Source organism: Brassica napus, chromosome A3 (genome assembly GCF_020379485.1).
Source record: "Brassica napus cultivar Da-Ae chromosome A3, Da-Ae, whole genome shotgun sequence".
In the NCBI taxonomy this organism is placed as follows: Eukaryota; Viridiplantae; Streptophyta; class Magnoliopsida; order Brassicales; family Brassicaceae; genus Brassica; species Brassica napus.
In genome coordinates, this window is record NC_063436.1 from 6515359 (window position 1) to 6536288 (window position 20930).

Below are 20930 nucleotides of genomic sequence, written 5' to 3' on the forward strand. Positions count from 1 at the left end.
TCCTGAACATGTTCTTGAAATCTTGCGACCATGCCCCCCCTAAGCATCTCACAGGAATTTGCAAATTGTTTTGTAATTCCTTTGATCCTATCATGTTGTTATATGTTTTCATGTTTTAGCCTTGGTGTGGCTGTGTTTCTTTGCTTCCATATTGTTCTCGTTTGGAATTTCTCCTATATGGAATGTAGCCATCTTAGCAATAATGCAATCGTTTGGCCGGTGCACACAAAAAGGGGAGGGATTTAGATTAAAAAACTGAAATTCTCCAAATCATCAATCCAATAAGCCATCATTAATTATCACTAGTATATTTTTTGTTATGTTATTTTTGGCTAATGTACTTATGTCCATATTATTGTGGTTAACCAAGTTTTTCCAATATTTTAAGCTCTTCGTATTTGGTTCGTCTGCTCTTATTTCCAAGTATAACTCATTGTTTTTGAGATGTAAATATTGTTATTTGACAGCAAAAAACAACAAACAAAATAAAGAACTTTAGCTTACAAAAGCTACTACTACCATATGTGTGTTGTGCTTATAATGATAAACAAATGAAGACAATAGATGGAACAAATGTTTTAGCATGTGCATGTAAAAATAAAAATAATAAAGCAAAAGTGAAAAAGAAAAAGAAAAATAAAAGAAGTAAAGAAAGGAACGGTAATAAAAAGTAGAGAAATTTCACTATTAAAAAAAAAACAAAATTCATCTTAAATGCCATTTTCATTTATCTTTTTTCTCCCTTTACAAATATTTTTTTAATAAAAAGATAATTTCGAAAAGCTCAGCTTCTCTTTCTTCTTCCTTTAAAACCCTTACGTGCCCATTCCGTTGACAAAAGCCAAGCTCTTACTATCTCTCTTGCTTCTCTCTCTCTCTCTCTCGTTCTCTCACTCTCTCTCTCTAAATGGAAGCTCTCACCTTTATGAAATTCTGGCTAACGAACACCACCGTCAATAAACCCCGCCGTGAAACCAGAATCTCAGAATCCGCCGTTAGATCCTCCGCCGCACTAGAAGATTCCGAAGTTGATCTCAGCGAGGGAGATGATTCCTTCTTCGAGCTCGAGATCTCTCTCTCAGATTTCTCCTTACATAAAAACAAAACCCCTGAAGAGAGAGAAGTAAAACAGACAACGTTTTCTCTCTCTAAGAGCAAAGTCATCCCTTTCGTCGAACCCACTTCAAAACCTCAGTCTCCGACAACTCCACTAAACTCCGGTCGAAAGTTTCGTGCTTTCTCCTTCAAGAAGAAAGAAAACAACAGAAGCCTCAACGTAATGTTCAAAACAGAAGACCAAACAACAACAACAACAACAAGCTTCGGAAAAACGACGACCACTGCGACGTCACAGCTCAAACCCGACACGATGTTCTCCGAGGACTCTGTTTCCTCTGTTTCTTCCTCAAAGAGATTCTTTGACCTCATAAAGCCTTTATACAACAAAACAACCAAGAAACAGAGCGTCAACAGTGTATCCACATCTCCGGCGTCTTCACCGGCGACGGCGAGGGAGAAACAGAGAAATAGTAAACCGTCAGGGATTCGAAGACAGCTTGGGAAGAGCAGGTCGGCGTCTGCGACTTTGTCTCCGGCGAAGAGAGTCGACGAGTCTTTACAGGTGCAACAAGATGGGATTCAAAGTGCCATTCTCCACTGCAAGAAATCGTTTCAAGGGTCAGAATCTTCTATGTTGTCGCGATCTTGCAGTGAATCTTACTCGCAAGAGAAGCTCAGTACTTCGTCGTCTGAAGGTAAATTACAATTCTAATATTTGGATTATTTTATTTAGTTTAAGATAAATATCCGAAAATGCTAATTAAAATTCTTATGTTTTTTCTTTTTGTAGATTCGTATTTGTTTTCAAGATTATCAAGCGAATCAATGTCGGAAAAATCATTCGATAGCCTGGCTTCAATCAAGGAACAGAGGGAGAAGATTAGCCATTAGTTTTTTTTTTTGTAATAAGAAGACAAGATTTTAGTTTCTTTTGAAAAATTAGTTTAAAATAGCGATGAAGATGGAAGATAGAAAAATCTTGTTGTAGGATCAGTAATATTTCAGATTAGTGATGGGTATTTTTTTGGCTTTGTGTAGTGACGGATCATTATGTGAATCCTGACACCTAGAGAATTGAAAAATTAAATATTATATATATTTATTACATAACTCTGTCGTCTTCGTCTGTCACACAGTAATGAGCTAAAAATATTTCTTGTAGAAAATTGTTGCTTTGAGCTTTTGATCAATATAGGATATGAGAGTATTATTAGGTATAAAAAGGATTTTGTTTATAGAGTGGATACTGAACACTGCGTTCAGTATATATAAAGTACAGTGCAATGAAATGAACATTCGCATGTTGATATATGATTATGTATTTTGGCATAATTGCCACAATAATATAAGAATTCAGAGTAATACAGAATTTGTATGTCCCTGGTAGATATTACTTGCTAAATATTCCTTTTTAAATTTTAAGCAAAAAAGTTCTTGTTTACTATTTTAAAATAAAAATTAAATTACAAGATTAATTACAAAGAAATATTAAAACTATTGTAAACTTTCCTCACTTGTGCATTTGGAAGTGACTTGACAGTCAGTGGTCCACCGCCCACTTTCCAAGAAAATATATATGAAATCTGACGGCACTGCTAATATTCATCATCTTTGACCTCTATATGGAGTAGTATAATTTTGTCAGTATATAGGGTGCTATCTTCAATCCGTCATCATTCACTTCACACAATCCATTAATCTATACAGTAAAATCGAAGTTCGAATATATTTTGTCACCTACATCCTCGAAGTAATACTCCAGCTCTTAATTCATCCATATTTTTGCTCCATTTATTTATTTTTTTTTTACCAAATTTTGCCTCCATTTATAAGCTTTAGATTTTGAGGGGAAATTGGGCTGAGGGGCAATTGGGCAAAAGCACGATGAATGTTTTCATTTGTTCATCAGTTTATTTTTTGTTATTTTTTTATTTTAGCTGCATTCATCAGTTTATTATGTTTCCCTATGTGAACTACATTTCAACTATTGATATAGACTTTGAGTACAGAGTCAACTTATTTGTTAAATTATGTGGAATGCATTCCTTTCTTGACTAGAGTAGTATTTTTTGGATTGATTAGAGCACCATTATCAGTAAAACTGTGTAAGGAGTTCTAAAAGAAAAAAAAATCATTATTTTAAATATATGATTATATGTTTATTTTTAGAGTATGTTTAAAAATTAACAGACTGACACCTGTGTTTTTAGTATATCACAGATTCTTAAAAGTTTAGTTTTTAAAATTTTTAGGCTTTCTCTTTCATGTATTTATTATTTTATCTTTTTTTTTAATTATAAGAATTTCTACTACAATTTTTTGTTGGAAATGCTCTTACATTTTTTTTCTAACCAAGTATCCTGGCCCCACCGAAGTGGTCCAGACTAGAGACCAAAGTGAGCAAGGACGCTGCCAGGGCGTCACCATGTGGCTCACCGTGTAACGGTCTTCGGTCTCGGATGCTGCAGCCCATATGTAAATTCTGCAGTGGCCAAGGGTCGAACCCAGGGGCGGGCACTCTATCTGGAACTCCTATACCACTAGAAGTGCTCTTACATGAGCGAACTAACAACCTAAACGAGTGACAATGTGACATATACTATATATTTTTAAGTTATTGTTTAAGGATATTAGAAAATCATGCAAGTTAGAGTTTCTGATCCCACCACAACAACCGACCAGAGTTACCTAACAAAGTTCGAACACAAACTTTAAAAAGTCCAAAAAATAACAATTTTCTTTCTTCAAACGTAAACAAGGGAGTATAAAATAGTTATCCAATTAATGGATGTAAAACCAGAAACACATGAGACGACAAGAATTGACTAGCTTTGACAATGTGTCTAGTTGAAACATGTTATTAACCCATTTTTTGTTCAATAAACATTTTACTAATATACATCAAACTAATTGGCCATTTGCAACAAAATTCAGTGGGTTTTAGATTGCTGGTTAGGGTTTTAACTTTTCTTGAATATTGGCATACAAATATCCATTTCCATTTAAATAGTAAATATGTCCATTTCCGTAAATAGTTCTCTGCTTTAACTCACATCATATTGTCTATTAGGAATTCATTTGTTTTGGGTTTTTAACTTTTTGGGAACATAAATTTAAGTTTTATCTAGTATTTAATATTTATACATAAGAAATTAGATTCCATTCAGATTTTTATAGGTACAATTTGGGATCATATGTAAACGTTTATGTAATGGATTTTAATAATAAAACATTCCAGTTAAATTAGGCTTGAATAAAAAACCCATAAATTTAAGATTTAACGGTAGTAGCGTTATGATGGTACTGTAAACAAATGGTCTTTTTTTGTCAATTGTAAACAAATGGTCTAATCCATTAAGTAAAGTAAGGTCGGAGATTTTCATGGTAAATCTGAACCAAATTTATTTGAGGAATTTTAATACTGAAATGTTTTCCTATTAAAACGAACAAATCTTAAAGGGGTACTACATAAAAAAAAAGGGGTACTACATAATTGTTCATTCAGAACAAAGTAACAAGATAAAGCAATATGAGCTTTTAAAAATACCACGTGGTCTTCGAAGCATATGCTAAAAAAAAGCGTAAGAAGGCTCGCAGATAGATGGGTATAGCCACGAGAGGAGCCATTAAAAAGTGGAACCGGTCAAAGCTAAATGGCTGAGATGTTGGTGAAAATTACATTTTCATAGCTTTTGGACTTTTGGTGATAGTAGAAGTATAATGTTTGGACTCATTGAGTAACAGTTAGGTGGATAATAAATGTGGATTTGAACTTTTCAACAAGAGTGATGACATTCATGTATTTGGGGCTGTGTGAGAAAGATACATGCTTGTGTTGAAAGTGAAACACATCATTATACAAACATCTTTACGCGTTTCATAAATTTTTGCAACTTCTCCACTTCAGTTTGGCGTTCGTTTCAAGCTCTGGCCATCGTGTCCTCATCCATTTCCACTCATGCTTATACTCGTATTTTATTTTCCGCCTCGTTACTTTACTTTCATTTTTTTCGGGATTTTATATTTTAGTTTACCAATCCTTCAAGTTACAAGGAAACTGCATCGTGTATGAACCATATTAACTTGAGAAACATGTCAATAATTCTTACGTTAATGTCAATACATTTAAAAGGTGATCTGTTTCTGACATTAAAAAGTATATATATGGTTATCTTTTTCCTTTAACGTATGTTAAATATCGTATGCATTATCTTTTTCGGAATAAAAGAGGAGATTGTGAGAGATCGATGGTGTGAAATTGTTGTAGGTAGAGAGACTCAAATGTGTTGGGCCTAAAAGTCTAGGCAGAGATGATAACTACTCGAATAATATTTGACCTACTTCTCTCTTTGTAACTTTTTCTTAAAATTCATCCTCAATCCTCATATTGGAAGGTACCAAGAAAGAACATAGTGGAGGATTGGCAATAAATATCAATTGATTGTGTTACTCTAGATATTCCAAGCAACCAAGTTTGTCATTAGTTTATGAAAGTTCCTTTTCTCATTTTTTTACCAAAACAATCCAATTGACATAGCACATATAGTTCAAGTGCTTTTTTTTTTTGGGTAAAAAGTTCGTGCATTTTGTTAGAATGTGTTAATTTGAGGTGTGCATAATTGGAGGAATCAAATATTGACATGATCCGATTCAATAGACAATTTTACTGTGATTTTTTTTAATATGCCTCTGTTCGTCCATTATAAAAAAAAAATTGTAACCAAACCTTGCATAGTTCATTTGATTTAGGTCACGAGAATAAGTCGCATAAAACAGAGAACTAAAACATAGAGAATGAATCATAAATAGAATATTGGTCAAGAAATGGAATAAAGTTTCGATAATGTCGTGATGAAGTAAAATATAACAACTACAAAATTTCAGTATCACACAATAATACTAGCGAACTTGGCTTCGACGAAACATTTAATAATTAAGACGGACATGATAATAACCATGCAAAGAACAAAGGTCGATGTAAAACTAGACTGCAAAGAATCAAAGATGCATAACACTAGATATATATACCAAGATTTGGAGAATCAATGGATCAGCTTCAAACATTATGTACAAGAATCATAATACAAGATTCGCTCTAAACTACAAAAAAATCAAATTATTAACACTTCCATTTCTTTTACATCAAACGCCATTTTATTATTCAAACTTTCATTTTTTTTTTTATGTTTTGTTTTTCTACTTATAAATAATAATCATCACTATCATGACAATGAATACACAAATAAATAATGAACCCTGTCAATATCATGTCGAGAACAATCCACCTTACAAGGAAGCAATGAGCAATCGAAGCCGGAGAACCATACACGTGCAATGTTAAAGCGCCCCAGAAGAGGAAGAATACGTTGCACCATAGAAGCGACACTCACCGTTTTATACTACACAGAACAAAGCGAACTTCTTTTAATCTCTTTGAGTTAAAGTACCTAGACTAAAAACAAAAAGAAGAAGTAGATTTGATTGTCCCCTTCTTAGATTTTCATTAGATGCTAATGTAGAGCACATGTCTCCGACCAACTTAGCTTAATGTCGTTCTTAAGTCTGTTTGCCCCGCGAAAATTTCCAACTGTCTGTTTATGTATATGCACAATGAGCTAATCATCACATACTGAAATACAAATGATCTGTATTTAGACATATATGTGATCGATAATTATATTTTATTAACGAGGATGCCAATTTGAGTTGAGGTTCTTTTACATTACTCGAGGTCTCTATGCTTATCATGGGACTTTGAATGCATTGCATGTGACTGTTTGTGATAAGATAATTAATATCTTGTTGTTTCTAACCATAAGCTAAACATGCTAATAAAATAACGGAATACTTCATCTAAACAAATTGGTGCTGAGTAATTAATCATAAAACACTAAGATGTTAGTTTTTGTAGATTAGATATATTTGTTATAGATTATAATGTCGTTTTAATTCTTATACGTGTATAATATAAATTGATAAAACGATTCATTTCTCGGTTTGGAATTTGTAAGACGATTCAATCAACATAATCGTTCTGTCAAATGGAAGATTCTGTAAGGATACTGAATTCCACAGGAGAACAAGAAGTGTTTCTTTGGACGTCTGTGGTATCAGGTACAAAACTCGAGAGCCAAGGAAGCAGTTGCTACATTTCATCAGATGCTAGGTTTGGGTTTGCAACCGAATAACTTTACATACTCTGCAATCTTGATCTTGTGTTCCTCTGTCCAGTTGGTGGATTAGGGCAAGAAGATTCGTTCACAGGCAATAAAGGTCGGCTTGGAGGACAGCATTGATATCGAAGTGCTAGGCATCATAAAATGTCCATCTCTTAGACAACGTTAATCTTAAGTCAAGCTGATTACGGATTTGAGCAAAATTGTTTTGAAGTGTTGATATAGAGATTGTTGCCCAAAAAAACAAATGTTAAGACTAGGAGTAGAACCTAATGTTGTTACTCTATCCATGACCGACCCGAGATTTTGAGAACCATAGACGATTTAGTATAGTTTTCAATAACTTTTTTTTACAAATATGAAGATTCGTTTCTACTTTCTATATTATTTTTTTCATAAATTTTGGAGACTATAGGCAATGCTTGACTGGCCCCGACTCTATCTGGTATTCTCTGAGCTAATCGGGTACCATAGAGTTCAAGGTAATCGGCTACATGTCTTAAAAAAAAGTAAATGCTATTGCAAAGGGGATGAAACATCATTTGTATTATCATAGGCGGTCTTTGAGAAGAAAGATAAAAAACATTTATGAAACGAGTGACATTGTGCTAGTTTTCAAAGATTATTAACCAGTTTATTCATAGGCTCGCTGTCTCTGAACAGTGGCCAAACAAAGAACACAAACAAACAATGTAGAACTGGAAAAGTTACTCACTCCTTCAACTGCGGATCAGTGGAGGTAGCAGCAGCTGGGATTTTTGTTTTGGACTCTGAAATTAGAGCTTCAAGGGTTCTGTAGAAATCCTCAGGAAGAGGACCAGGTCGATGCTGAGGAACGTGCTTGGGAATGGGTGCATCGTTCTCAATTACTTCACACTCGTAGTCATCTGGAACACCCCAAGGGTCCCATTCTGCAAATGCAAATCAAACGAGTTACGACTCCATGGTGAACAAAGTGTTTGTAAAATGAGCAAACTCAGAACAAAAGGTTGAAATGGGCAGCCTCGGTAGCATAATACAGCACAAGAGTGTGATAAGGGCTCAAACAATAGCTAGTTCTAAAAAGACGGTTACAAAAGTAAGATGCCTGAAGCCTAACTACTTAAAGGATCATGCAATTCCTGTTTCTTAGAAACCGCATGGCGCTCCAAGGCGAGGAGGTTAGAGCCTTGCGATCAAACATTTTCAAACACCATCATGATGGTAATTGTAATTTCTTCATCATTACACAACACAGAGATAACCAAACACGCCATGCAACCCAAGAAGTCGAACAAGGTCAACGAGATCATTAAGCTTCAACAGATTCTCAAAAATAAAAAGGCCCAAAATAGCTCACGCATCAAAACAAGCCAACAACAAAAAGATTGACAAAGAAGAAGACAGCAATAACCTCAAGAAAACTGGATATGGAAGTACCTACGGATTTAGAACATGACCAAACCTATGTGACACTGAAGCCAAAACGGTTCCAAACTACGCAAACATTTAGTAAACAACACAAAATCTCAACTTTTGCATTTCAGCTTGAAATTTCAATAACCATGAATAAAACTCATACTTTCTTTCCAGTTTCCACTAGCTTGATAGCCGATAAAGAGGACACAATAAAAATCAACACAAGAACGTGACAGGAGCTCAACATAAGATGCCTGAAACCTATACAGGTTTAGAACATAAAAATCGAAAGAGATCTTCAACAAGCATATACAGGTTTAGAACATGACCAAACCTATGTGACAGTCACTGAAGCAAAACAGTTCCAAACTAAGTAAACTACACAAACATTCACCCATACGCCTAAGCTAGCAAACAATACAGACAAAAAAAAAAACTTGACTTTTACATTCCCTTACTCGCATTTCCCACATAATTTCTTTCACTTAGCTTGATAGCCGATAAAGATGACACCTTTGCAATCCCCTGTGCTCAGATTTTTCAAACTAACATTCTACAAAGCCTCTAGATTCTTGTAAACAAATCAATCCCCAGCTCAAAGTTCCCTAGCAAAAACCTAAAGCAACATTCTAATCTCAAATCTCAATCTACATCCGCACAATCAGATACAATAGCAAACGAATCGGATGATAATGAAATAGAAGGAGAGAGCTTACGCACCGATCATCTTCCCAATGAGTGTGAGCTCATCTTGCGCCTCCTCGATGAGCTCCTCGACTTGACCGCAGCCAAGACGCTTCTCGATCGCCTCCCAGTCTTCCTCTTCCTTGCACACATTGAGACGGTGGCGCGTGAACGATTCCACCGCTTTGCGGTATCCTTCGTCCTCCGGCACGGCTTGGATCTCCTTTAGGGTTTTGCTGTAGAGATCGATCAGCACCGCCCTCGCGTTCGGTACGACGTCGAGCCCCACGATCCCCGTCGTCTGCTTCACTTTGGCCAGTAACGGCCGTCCGATTGCGCGAAGGAACATCTCAACCGTTAGATCTCTCTCTCTCTCTCTCTCTCTCACTCTTCTCTCGCCGGCGAAATCTCAGAAGGTTTGTTTGTTGTTTACAGTGTCAACTCTCACATTTACGAAAGCGAGATTCTTTAATGGGCTTAACTATGGGCCTTTCTTGAACTCTATTTGTGTATTCTTATATGGGCCTTGGTTTTATTTAATGCTTACTCCTATCATATGGGCCAGCTCTTACGTTGGATATTTTTTGTTTAAAAAGGGTGTTTTTCTCTATTTATTTTCATTTTTAGTGTATGTGTACTGATTTGCTTGATCTCAGTTTCAGAAAAGTATGATTTCTATGAGAACGAGACAAAAACATTCACTATCCAACGCCGTGCAAAGAAAGGTTTACGAAACTGACATAACTAATACAAGTTGAAGATTTTTAGTAATTGCTGTTATTTAATGAAAGTGACACCGAGATCATGCGATGGTAACATGCTGCTATTCTATAGTATTACCACAAATTTATAGTTTTTTATTTTGTGGGAATTCTCGATCTTGGACCAATTCTTCTTCTATACGCAGAGTCATCTCAAAATGGCGGGAGTAATCCCGAGTTAAAATTTCAACGTTACCCAGGCTTCACGTTCAGCTTTATTGCATAGTTGTGCTTATTATTTTATTTTATTTTATTTTGAACTTAGTTATTTTTAGATTTATAGAGAACACGTAATGAAAGAAGTGAATAGACAATAACCTGACATCAAATATTTCACATATTTATCAATGGGATACTATACGAATAATTTATAAAGGGAATTGTTAATATTTCAAATAGTTTTATATAATGAAAACCTAGTCTATTTTAAAGTTATTATCAAGATTCGGTAAATTATTTTTTTAATAGATTGGTGTTCAACATTTTTTTGACAATTGTGTATCATCGATATATATAATATATACGATATTTAGATTAGTTTTGCAAGTTGACAAAAAATAAATAGAGTATTTGTACTCCCTACACACAACTTCTCACCTATTTGCATTCTATACCCTATTTCCCTTCAATTTTTTTCCCCCCAATACTACCATTTTCCCCCAATTCAATGGTATCCCACTCTTTTTAGGGTATTGAGCTAATTTGCTCAAATAAATATTAGTTTTGCAAATTTTCTCAAGAAGACTTGGATTTTCTGGCATCACTGGGTCAAGAAACGAAATGTCATCGTAAGCCTCGTTCGACATGTGGAACCCTCAAGTCAATGTAGACTTTTGTATTTTCCTTCAAATTGTCTTTTAAATTTTTTGTAACTTAGTTTTTTTTTAATTAAAGTAGACTTTCGATCTTGACTCTTTATTAATTTATAGTATTTATCATTCGCTAATCGTTCGAAATTTTTCTATTATTACGAACTAATATATAACTAACTACATATTGTTGGCCAAAAAAAACTAACTACATATTATGTGGAAAATCTATGTGTTTAACAAATGATTTGAAATAACGACATAACTGTGTCCAAATATATGTATCGCATTTGTATCCAGTTATGAGCCGATTCATTCAGCTAATCCCTCCCAACATATTTCATTTACTACTAGAGTACTAGGCTACTAGCTAAAAACAAAGTAAGTATTTAGCATAAGAAAAGGCCTTAAATGAATGAAACCGCGAGAAAAGATTATTGATTACTGCATGATTAAACGTGAAAAGTTAATAAAACGTTACTAAGCTCAACTTCATTAAACATAAGCTAACTGTTTTTATTGAATAGACTCATACGAGAAATGTAGATTACAATACCCAAAAATACACTCTTCCATCAAAATTAAGTGCAAATATAACTAATATTATCTGAAATAATTCTAGGAAAATTTACAAAATCACACAAGGCCCTGGTTCCTCCACCACAACTCTAGAATACCCGCATGGTGGACAATAAGAACTTGCATATGTAGCAGGATGGTATTGGTACTGGTTGCTCCAATAGGCAACCGGGTTGACAATAACCTCGGGTTGTTTCGGTTTCTCCGGTTCCTTTTTCTCAGGTGGTTTAACAACTTCTACCGAAACGACATCTGCGGTACATATCTTCCTTAGCTTCTTTACGAGGTTTGGTACATCAACTTCTCCCACCACCGTCATTTTCCCGGTTTTGTCATCCATTGCTACCGAAGTAACTCCTAAAATATATACAAAAATCATGAAGATGCTTATTTCCCCAGTTTATTTAAATGTTATTATCATATTATTGTAAATGTTGAAATTTATAAAGATACCTGAACACTTAGAAACGGTCTTCCACGCTTTCTTCCTGATCCTTTCCTCGTGAACACTCAGTTGCAACACAGATTTCTGTCATTTTAAACCTGAGATCAGTATGGCTAATTGCATACTTTTTTATTTTAAGCATGATTGGTGAGTTTCTATATATAATGATTACTCAACCATCAGTTAGACTAAATATAATTAATTATTTCAAGAATGAAAGAGTGTACCTGCGCAGTCATGGCTCACGAAAAAACTATAGAAGAGCTTCAGAAATTTCTTATATTTTTAAGAGAGAGACGTAGAGGAGAGATGATTTGAGACGTTGAAGCTTCTTGATGACAATTGCAGTTTCGAAGATTTCCTTATTTTATAGAAATTTCACAGGAATTTACGAGGAATTTCATTAATATATGACCATAAAAAGTAAACGAGTCAATATCTATTAATTTTTTATTGTTGTAGGAATTATTTGAAAATTACGAGGCCGCGACGTAATCAAACGGAAATATCGAAGAAGTGTCACTACTCATAAGGCCGCGTGTACGACCAGGACACTGTGAGTTTTTGGACCCTATTTGACTCTTCGGTCACGTAAGAACTTCTTAAGCAAGTTCTCGTACGCTTTGTTAAGTTGTATAGATATCAATTCGAAACGAAAACTCAATCCCAATCAAAACTTAGATTGAAGTCACAATGGTTCTCTCTTATAAATTTTAAAAATGTTGGCTTTTATTTTATTTTTTGTCCTTAGATTGCTTTTTAATCATAAGAAAACATAAATCCAGAGCATACTACTCCCCCAATATCATCACTTAGATTTTTGTTTTAGAATGTTTTCTGTGTGTTCTGAAAAAAAAAAATATCGAGTCTTTTATTTTCTAAATTAAATGATTAACGATCAAATTTTTTTAAAGAAACATAACCAATAACAAATTTTTGTTGGAGACCCCTGTATACCCAAAATCGGAATACATTTAGGTACGTTCGTAGAGAGCGAAAGTGATATTTTATAGGAAAATTTTCATAAATAGATCATTTTCAAATTTTGATCACAAAAATAGACTACAAAGAAGAAAGTGACCAAAATGTTTTATTTAATAGGTAAAAAGACATTAATATCCTAGATATATATTAAAAAAAAAAAAAATTAAAAAACTTTTTATTTTTTTTTATAGTTTTAGATTATATGTTTTCAAATTTGAACTTTTTTTATAATTTTGTTTTTGAAATTTTTTTTCGTTTTTTTTTTAATTTTTTTTCAAATTTTCTTTTTGTAATTCGAAAATACTTTTTAAAACTATTTTAAAAATTTTTATTTTCAAATTTTTAATATTTATTTTTTATTTAATAAAATTTTAAACATTAGGCTTTCATCCTTATCATTCAGAAACCAATTCTTAGCTTCTTAGAACATCCACCTCACAACATTTTCAAACAAAAACACAAAGGCAGACTCATCCTTCTATGGCTGTAACTGAAATGTAATTTTGTGGAATAGATTTGTTTAGAATGCATCATTCCATAACATTCTATAAAATATTTACCAGTCACAATAAATATCATTCCAAAATAATTCCAAATATTCTATTTTTGAAATGAAACAAAAATGAAATTTTTTTGTAAAATTCATTATTTTTGTTCCACAAAATAAACCTTTGTGAATAAATGAAATGAATGGAATCAACAATTCCATTAAGAATTCAGTTTCAATTCTATTTTATTCATCGTTCCATTTTTTCTTATTCCAAAAATATTTATTCTTTTTATTCATAACATTCCTACTAAAAAAAACCAGTTACGGCCTATGTGTTTGACCCAATTTTAAGCCTCCTGGATCATTTAACGACCATAGTCAGTGTCACTCCATCGCCGATAAAGACTAAATATTAACTTACTACCTCATAATCCCCAAATTTTTATTTATTAACTTACGACCATAGTCAGTGTCACACACATAACATAAAGATTTTTTATTTATTTATAATATTTACGTTAAATAACTAATTAAGAAGATCTTATTGTTACAGTTACATTTTAACAAATATTTTTAAAAAAATATTACGTAACTGACCATAATTTTGTTAACATGTATTTATTTATCACACAGAGCGTTGGTTATAAACTCTTTTGTAACATAAGTAAAAAACACATATAAATTTGACACTTAGGAACAAACTTTACAATAACAACAAAACTCACAAAATAGCAAATTGATTTCAATAATTCAAAAACATTTTATTGAACTTCCTGGAAAAACATGAAGACCAGCACTGGTTTGATTTTAATTTTTCTTGCTTTATCATGTAAGTTTATTTTGGCATATTAAGATGGATACGTAAAATATTTTATCCTCTTTATTTACATTGTAGTTTAATAATTCAAAATATTTAAACATTCTATAGGTATCATAAATATGGCAGAATCTAATTCTGAAGAGAGAACCCATTCTTCCAGTCCAGCGGCAACTCCTCAAACTGATTTTCCAATAAGAGATCTTATATTTGATAGTAAAAGAGCGGACATACTTGCCCATGATTTGTGTGCTGAATGTATGCATCGTTGTCTTAGAAAGAAAAGATATATGCGTTATTGTAGAAATCGTCAATGTTATTGTGATTATAGTAGGTACGTAAGACCATATCGTCCATGTGTTTCCTCACCATCCATAAAATAAAGATAATAAAGTTAATTTTGAATAAACCTAATTTTTTTCTTTCTAGGTATTTTATTTATCTGTATACTGTCCTATAAGGCTATAACATATATGCATTGAACATAAATTTAATACAAAATCGGTCGGCATAACAAAACGAACTAATTTTACAAAAACAATATGATATAAACCTTTTTGATTATACTTTAAAATAGCTTTGAGCTGTTCATTTAACACATTGATACGACTGCTTTCAACTGCTTAGTAACTTGTTACATCTCATTAAATACACAAAAAACGACACAATATGTATATGTAGTAGATGTTTATTATTAGGTTTTTGGAGACTAGATTATTTTCATTCATTTCATATGAATTCTTATTTTGATAAAGATTCTGAAACAAATTGCAATTGTACACAACTTGATACATCACAGTTACAGAAAAGAATATTGAGAGCAGCATTTGACTGCATCAATTCAAGAATCAATAATTGTTTCACCAGGAAAAAAAAGAAGAGAAAGAAGCTTTTAGACAACATAAGGCACTGACTGATACTCATAAATAGAAACCCATCGCTTGTTTCAAATTATGAATTGTGGATTCGGCTATCTCCGTGGCTCTGTCCGCACCTTCTGACAATACTTTGTCCAAATACGCTGCCTCTGCTGTTATCTCCTCATAACGCACCTGCACAATGGAACAAACATAAACCAAACCAAATAACACATTACACAAAATGAAATCCTTATATGATATGAAATGAATTGGCAGACCTGGATTGGACTAAGATGCTCGATGACAGCATCTGCAAGGAGAGGCTTAAACGTGCCCCAGCTCATATCTTTGCATTCCTCCATCACTTCCTGCAACCCATTCAAAATATAACAGTCTTATATCACTTCTTGCCTTGTAATCCAAAGTCTTTTAGGAGTCAAAACCCATTATGTTTTTCTTTATTTACCTCTTTTGTCTTGCCTGAAACAATCTGATATACAGAGAGGAGATTGTTGCATTCAGGTCTCTCGGCATTGTCAAATTCAAGGCTGTTGTTTGGAGCAACAGGAAGCAGGAACTTTTTCAATATCTATTAAACTAACTAACTTGTGCATACCATGTAAAATTTCTGGCGAAGTTATTAGCACTTACCCAGCAAATGAGTCTGTCTTGCACCGTTTTATCTTATCCGCAATCAACTACAAAAAAAAAAAAAAAAATTAAGATTAGAAATGGATTTAGTAGCAAACGAGATTCACATACAAACAACATGACACAGAGTTACAAGTATTAGAAACAATGGCGAGTTTCAATCTACTTACATCTTTTGAGTCAAGGAGATTGATCCGGGACTGATCAGAAGGTGCAGACTTGGACATCTACAAAGATTACATGACAGTAAGACCTCAGCAACAAGTAAAGAGATTCCTCTTATTATTATACCTTGGAAAGACCATCTGTAAGAGACATAACTCTGGCTCCAACTTGTGGTATGAGAGGTTCTGGTATCTACATATACGTTAAAAATTCGAAAACCGATTAACCATCTGTGATAAAAAGCCACACAATGAAGGGTAGACATCGCATTGTGAAAGTCTCACCTTAAAAATTGAACCACCACGCCTGGAAAATGAAAAAAAAAACACCATTAAGAAACATTTAAATCATTGATCAGAAGCACTTGTTTGGATGGTATACTTAAATTTACTAAATGCACAAAAAAACAAAAATTTATAATACCCTCCAAGCTTCTTCCACTTCCTTCCACCATATAAATTATTCACACGCTGTGCCAAGTCGCGAGCAAGTTCAAGGTGCTGCTTCTGGTCCTCACCAACAGGGACAAAATCTGACTGCAGAGTATAAGCATCAGCGACACAATGCAACAAGCTGAAGAGATCTATAGCTAATATAAGCTTGTTAATTAATAAGTATTCCTTTTTCATTTCAATAATTTAAGATGAGACTTGACTCCTTTTAAAGCATCACCACCTTATACAAGAGGATATCAGCAGCCATTAGAACTGGATAAGTTAACAATGACACAGAAGCATTCTCACCCCCCTGCCAATTTAAAAAAAAAAAAAAGAGACCAAAATAGAATCAGCAAAACAGGATCCTGTATGTATACAACATGAGAATATCAAAATGTATACGCACCTCCTTGCGTGATTTCTCTTTGAACTGAGTCATTTTCTGTAGCCAACCGATAGGTGTGGATGAACTCAAAAGCCACATTAACTCCACATGAGCACGGACGTGAGATTGCACAAACACCGAAGCCTACAAAGGTCAGCTCTTTGATTGGTTATTATTGCACACATACACATTTTAACTGCTTTCACATAAAGAGTTAAAAAAAAAAAGAACCTTAGAAATATCTACACCACATGCTAGATAGAGCGCTGCGGTATCCCTAGTTGCCTTTCTCAGTTCTTGCACGTCATAAGGTAATGTTATCTACATATGTCAAGGCACAAAGAAGTATCATTACCTAAACTTAAAACTTTTGAAAGGTAGTTGTGATGATACATACCGCATGAAGATCAACGATGAAAAAGAGCGTCTCGTAAGTATCCTGCAGACATATAAATACAGAAAGCCTGAGAAACAAAAGAGAGATAAACCCATTTCCATAAAGCCTCAAACTTTACAAAAAAAAAAGCAGCTAAAGTTGATGAATTTTAGTAAAAGTCTAAAGCTTTATACAATAGCAGTGGAGCAACCAGAGAAGATAAACTCTATCTTCCTTAAAGGCTAGAACTTTACAACAAAACCAATCTAAATGTGATGAATCTTAGTAAAAGTCTAGAGCTTTACAATAGCAATGGGAGCTACCTAAGGATAAATTTGATGAAAGAAGATTGCATTGACCTGAAGAGTGACCCAGTTTTTGATAGCGCCGAGATAGTTTCCGAGGTGGATTGAACCTGTAGGCTGGACTCCAGAGACCACACGCTTCCTGCCATCAGAAGAGTAAATGGAATCAAAAGAGAATTAGCAACTAAAGAAGAAGCAGGAGGCAAAGACCAAAGGGTATTTACTTTACAGAAGGAGAAGGAGAAGTCTCGTCGGAGCAGTAGCATCGGAATCGAGGAACGGGAAGAGGGTTTGCGTGTTGTCTGAGGAATCTGCTGCTATAGCCGAGACGAGCGAACCTGGAGGAAGAGGGAGTTGATGAGCATTTTGAAGAGGAGGAGGCGAGTAAAGGGTAAGTAACCTGGAGGAGGAAGAGAGGATGAGACCCGTCGCGTGTGCCATTTTCTTTAAGTCTTCTCTGACTCTGGCCGTCTCTGATTGTCTACGGAAATACTCTAACCGAAACGAACCTGAATTTTATGAAACCGAATGAAATTAATCCAACTAACCAAATTTAAATAAAATACATACACAGATTTATTAAAATTATTATTTGGTAAATTCTTTTAATAAAATACAAAAGGGCAAATTGTTTAAATATTACTTTTTGTTACAAAATAGCATAAGAAGTGGAAAATTCTTAAAATATCATTTAGTAATTAGTAAAAATATTAAATTATTCTACCTCCTAAATCTTAAATTCTAATCTCACCTCCCAAGTAGTAAACCTAAATGTATAAATATATTTCTTTATTTAATAAACTTTATTTTGAAAATTTTATCCTTTGCTAATTTTTAAACGAAAAATTTAATTTAATGCTAATTAATAGTATTTCTCAAAAAAAAAACTGAATTAAGTTTTTGAAACTAGAATAAACAGATCATAAAACATAGATAGTAAAATCTACCTTTTCAATGATGAAAAAAATCTGAAAAATTTATCAATTTTGTTAACTTTTATACTGGAAAAAAGTATATTCATTTATAGAGTACTTATCGATTATTAATATATAAAATTTTAAATGTATAATTTGTTAACTGTTTATTGAAACCTTGAATCCAGATTTTTCTACTTGGTGTTAGATAGATCAAGTCATTAAATCTTGGCTTACTGTACTTCTTTGAAGACCACTTTAGTGTTTTTGTTATGGTATGCAGAATACAGTCTATTCTTATATGGATTTTATATGACTTTCTTCTTTGTATACAAAGTAATTTATTGTGCTCATTAGTTGACTAATTTAGAAACTACTTACAATATTTGCTATAATTCAGGTAATTTGGAAACTCTTTTACATTTGACTCCACAAAAGAGTAGACTTCGTTATTTCTTTGTCGTCGGAGAGCATCCAATAAAACACCCTTGATATGTTCTAAATAAACATTATCATTCTAATAAGGGAGTTAGAACTGAACTTATAAGAAAACCCAACAATGAACGGGGCATTCCACAAAATTTAGGATAACATCCAAGAGAATATTTTAGGTTTTGTGAACTTAAAACTACTCAGAAATATCAATAACTAAGATTGCTAGGAGTTGGATAATCTACTAAATGCTGGTTAGTCTACTTTACAGTGCGTTAAGTACTTCTCCCCCTTTCCTTTATTGATTGACTAACATAATTTAGTTTACGAAACTTTAAAGTTAACCAAAAAAAGAATACCAAGATGTAAACAGACACCATATTATTATTCAAACATACATAAACAACATTTCACAGATGCCAAAAAAAAACCAACATTTCACAAGAGATGAAATATCAACATACATAATACAATAGTCCATAGAACTCAAACTGATCACAACGACCTCAAAATCGATTCCTTTAAAAGAAACCTATCTTCCAACGACGGAAAGATGGGGCCTTCTTCACTATTGGTTCAGGCTTCTTAACCGGATCCGGATTTTTCTTCGGTTCTCCATCGTGTTCAAGCGCGATAATGTCAACATATTTGTATATCTTCTTAAGCTTCTTCGTCATTTGAAACTTGTCGAATTCTCCCGACACCTTTAGTTTGCCTTTTTCTTTCACGTCTATCAACGTAACTCCTAAGAACAACAAAACTATTGTTTAAAAATCTGTAGTCGTAAAAAGATTAAATTACTTATGCTTCTATATAAACCGGATATCTTGCCATCAATGGTTTATTCATAAACCATTGCTTTATACATGTTGCCATACCTGGAAAATCGCATACGACTTTCATAGCTCTCTGTTTGATTCTTTCGTCAAACACATCCAACTTGAATACAACTTTTTCCTGCAAAGATTATTTAAGCGTTACATTTTTATTGAATTTCTATAATTATAGAAATTGATATATATATATTTTAGCAGGCTTGCTCATAAACCTTGCTCATATATATACATTTTTATTGAAGTAAAACAAAAGACAACAAACCTGCATTTTCGGAAAATTATAGTTTGGCGATTACGAAGAATGAGAGAAGATGTAAAGGAATGGGGTTTCAACTTGGTGGCTTGCTCATAAACCTTGCCTTCCCCCGTATATATAGTGCTTTTAGCTAGCGAGTTTAAAAACGAGCAAGTCAAGTAATCGTGGCTACACAATGAAGTAGTCAATTTGGTACGAATAAACCATGATGTATAAATACATTTCGAGTCTTTCTATATAATAGAACGTTGGAATATGTGGCTGCTCCTCTTTAGATTAGTATTTTATGGCTTCAACTAACACCGTGTTATCATTTATATATGTGATGTTTTCTGTCTTTTTCTTGTTAGTAGCAATTACATCATTCTGATGAAGATATGATAAAGAACCCTACAACTTCGTCGAAGGTATGAGTTGAATATCCAATTTGGTATGATTAAATGCTGAAAATATATAAAATATTAAAACGCTGATTGGTTGTGCATAATAAATTAATAGTTATAATGCATTCAAGAGTAAATTGAAGGAAGGTGAAAAATAAAATAGAACAAAACTAAACAAGAAAATATAGATTATAGGTGTTATATAAATCGATTAAGTCGAACATTATTTGCGAAACTATACAGGAAAAGCTTGCGTTAGGCTAGTTTCACATCATGGCGTGGGATATACATAATGCAATACAAGTTTTCATATTTTGATTAGAGTTCTAATTTAATATAAGTACGAACAAAAACTATAATTTTAGGGTAGCCACTTTGTGCAACTCTTCTGCTTTCTTTTTTTAATCTTATTGATCAAAAAATTGCTTGGTTTATTCAACATAGTTTTCTCCTTTCTCTATTTCTTCATGCATATTCAACATAATTTTAGGGTAGCCACTTTCTCTTTTTTTTTTTTGGTTTATTCAAAAAATTGCTTGATTTTGATATATATCTACATCAAAATCTCGAGCAGATTCATCATCGCTAACGACAATATTCCTCTTGCTGTCTCTTAAGGTTTATTAACAATATTCTTGATTTGACAAATTTCTCGATCAGTCATGTAGCTAAAACTACAGTTTACGTTTCACTAATTTTCATCGATCTGGTATTATAATTTGTTATTT

General features: G+C 33.3%; 5 protein-coding genes across 5 annotated transcripts; 1 reads left to right on the forward strand and 4 right to left on the reverse strand.

The window, feature by feature from the left end:
• The first annotated feature begins 694 nt into the window (after positions 1-694).
• On the forward strand, positions 695-2169 carry LOC106437556 (membrane-associated kinase regulator 5). Its single transcript, XM_013878462.3, has 2 exons — positions 695-1754; positions 1850-2169. The coding sequence occupies exons 1-2, from the start codon at positions 908-910 to the stop codon at positions 1948-1950; spliced, it is 948 nt and encodes a 315-aa protein (XP_013733916.1). The 5' UTR covers positions 695-907; the 3' UTR covers positions 1951-2169.
• Positions 2170-7762: 5593 nt separating this feature from the next.
• On the reverse strand, positions 7763-9956 carry LOC106437555 (probable NADH dehydrogenase [ubiquinone] 1 alpha subcomplex subunit 5, mitochondrial). Its single transcript, XM_013878461.3, has 2 exons — positions 9354-9956; positions 7763-8146 (listed from the first exon to the last, which is right to left on the reverse strand). The coding sequence occupies exons 1-2, from the start codon at positions 9664-9666 to the stop codon at positions 7947-7949; spliced, it is 513 nt and encodes a 170-aa protein (XP_013733915.1). The 5' UTR covers positions 9667-9956; the 3' UTR covers positions 7763-7946.
• Positions 9957-11378: 1422 nt separating this feature from the next.
• Positions 11379-12330, reverse strand: LOC106443375 (heavy metal-associated isoprenylated plant protein 13-like). The gene is made up of 3 exons (XM_013884939.3): positions 12139-12330; positions 11920-11995; positions 11379-11823 (listed from the first exon to the last, which is right to left on the reverse strand). The coding sequence occupies exons 1-3, from the start codon at positions 12148-12150 to the stop codon at positions 11516-11518; spliced, it is 396 nt and encodes a 131-aa protein (XP_013740393.1). The 5' UTR covers positions 12151-12330; the 3' UTR covers positions 11379-11515.
• Positions 12331-14916: 2586 nt separating this feature from the next.
• LOC106437554 (tryptophan--tRNA ligase, chloroplastic/mitochondrial) lies at positions 14917-17918 on the reverse strand. Its single transcript, XM_013878460.3, has 15 exons — positions 17782-17918; positions 17606-17719; positions 17436-17523; positions 17098-17139; positions 16932-17021; positions 16722-16844; positions 16554-16625; positions 16302-16414; positions 16163-16184; positions 16005-16070; positions 15884-15940; positions 15714-15760; positions 15529-15610; positions 15341-15430; positions 14917-15254 (listed from the first exon to the last, which is right to left on the reverse strand). The coding sequence occupies exons 1-15, from the start codon at positions 17820-17822 to the stop codon at positions 15123-15125; spliced, it is 1179 nt and encodes a 392-aa protein (XP_013733914.2). The 5' UTR covers positions 17823-17918; the 3' UTR covers positions 14917-15122.
• Positions 17919-19091: 1173 nt separating this feature from the next.
• On the reverse strand, positions 19092-20703 carry LOC106443374 (heavy metal-associated isoprenylated plant protein 10). The gene is made up of 3 exons (XM_013884938.3): positions 19826-20703; positions 19606-19684; positions 19092-19472 (listed from the first exon to the last, which is right to left on the reverse strand). Exons 1-3 carry the CDS (start codon positions 19829-19831, stop codon positions 19249-19251), a joined length of 309 nt encoding a protein of 102 aa, XP_013740392.1. The 5' UTR covers positions 19832-20703; the 3' UTR covers positions 19092-19248.
• Positions 20704-20930: the final 227 nt, after the last annotated feature.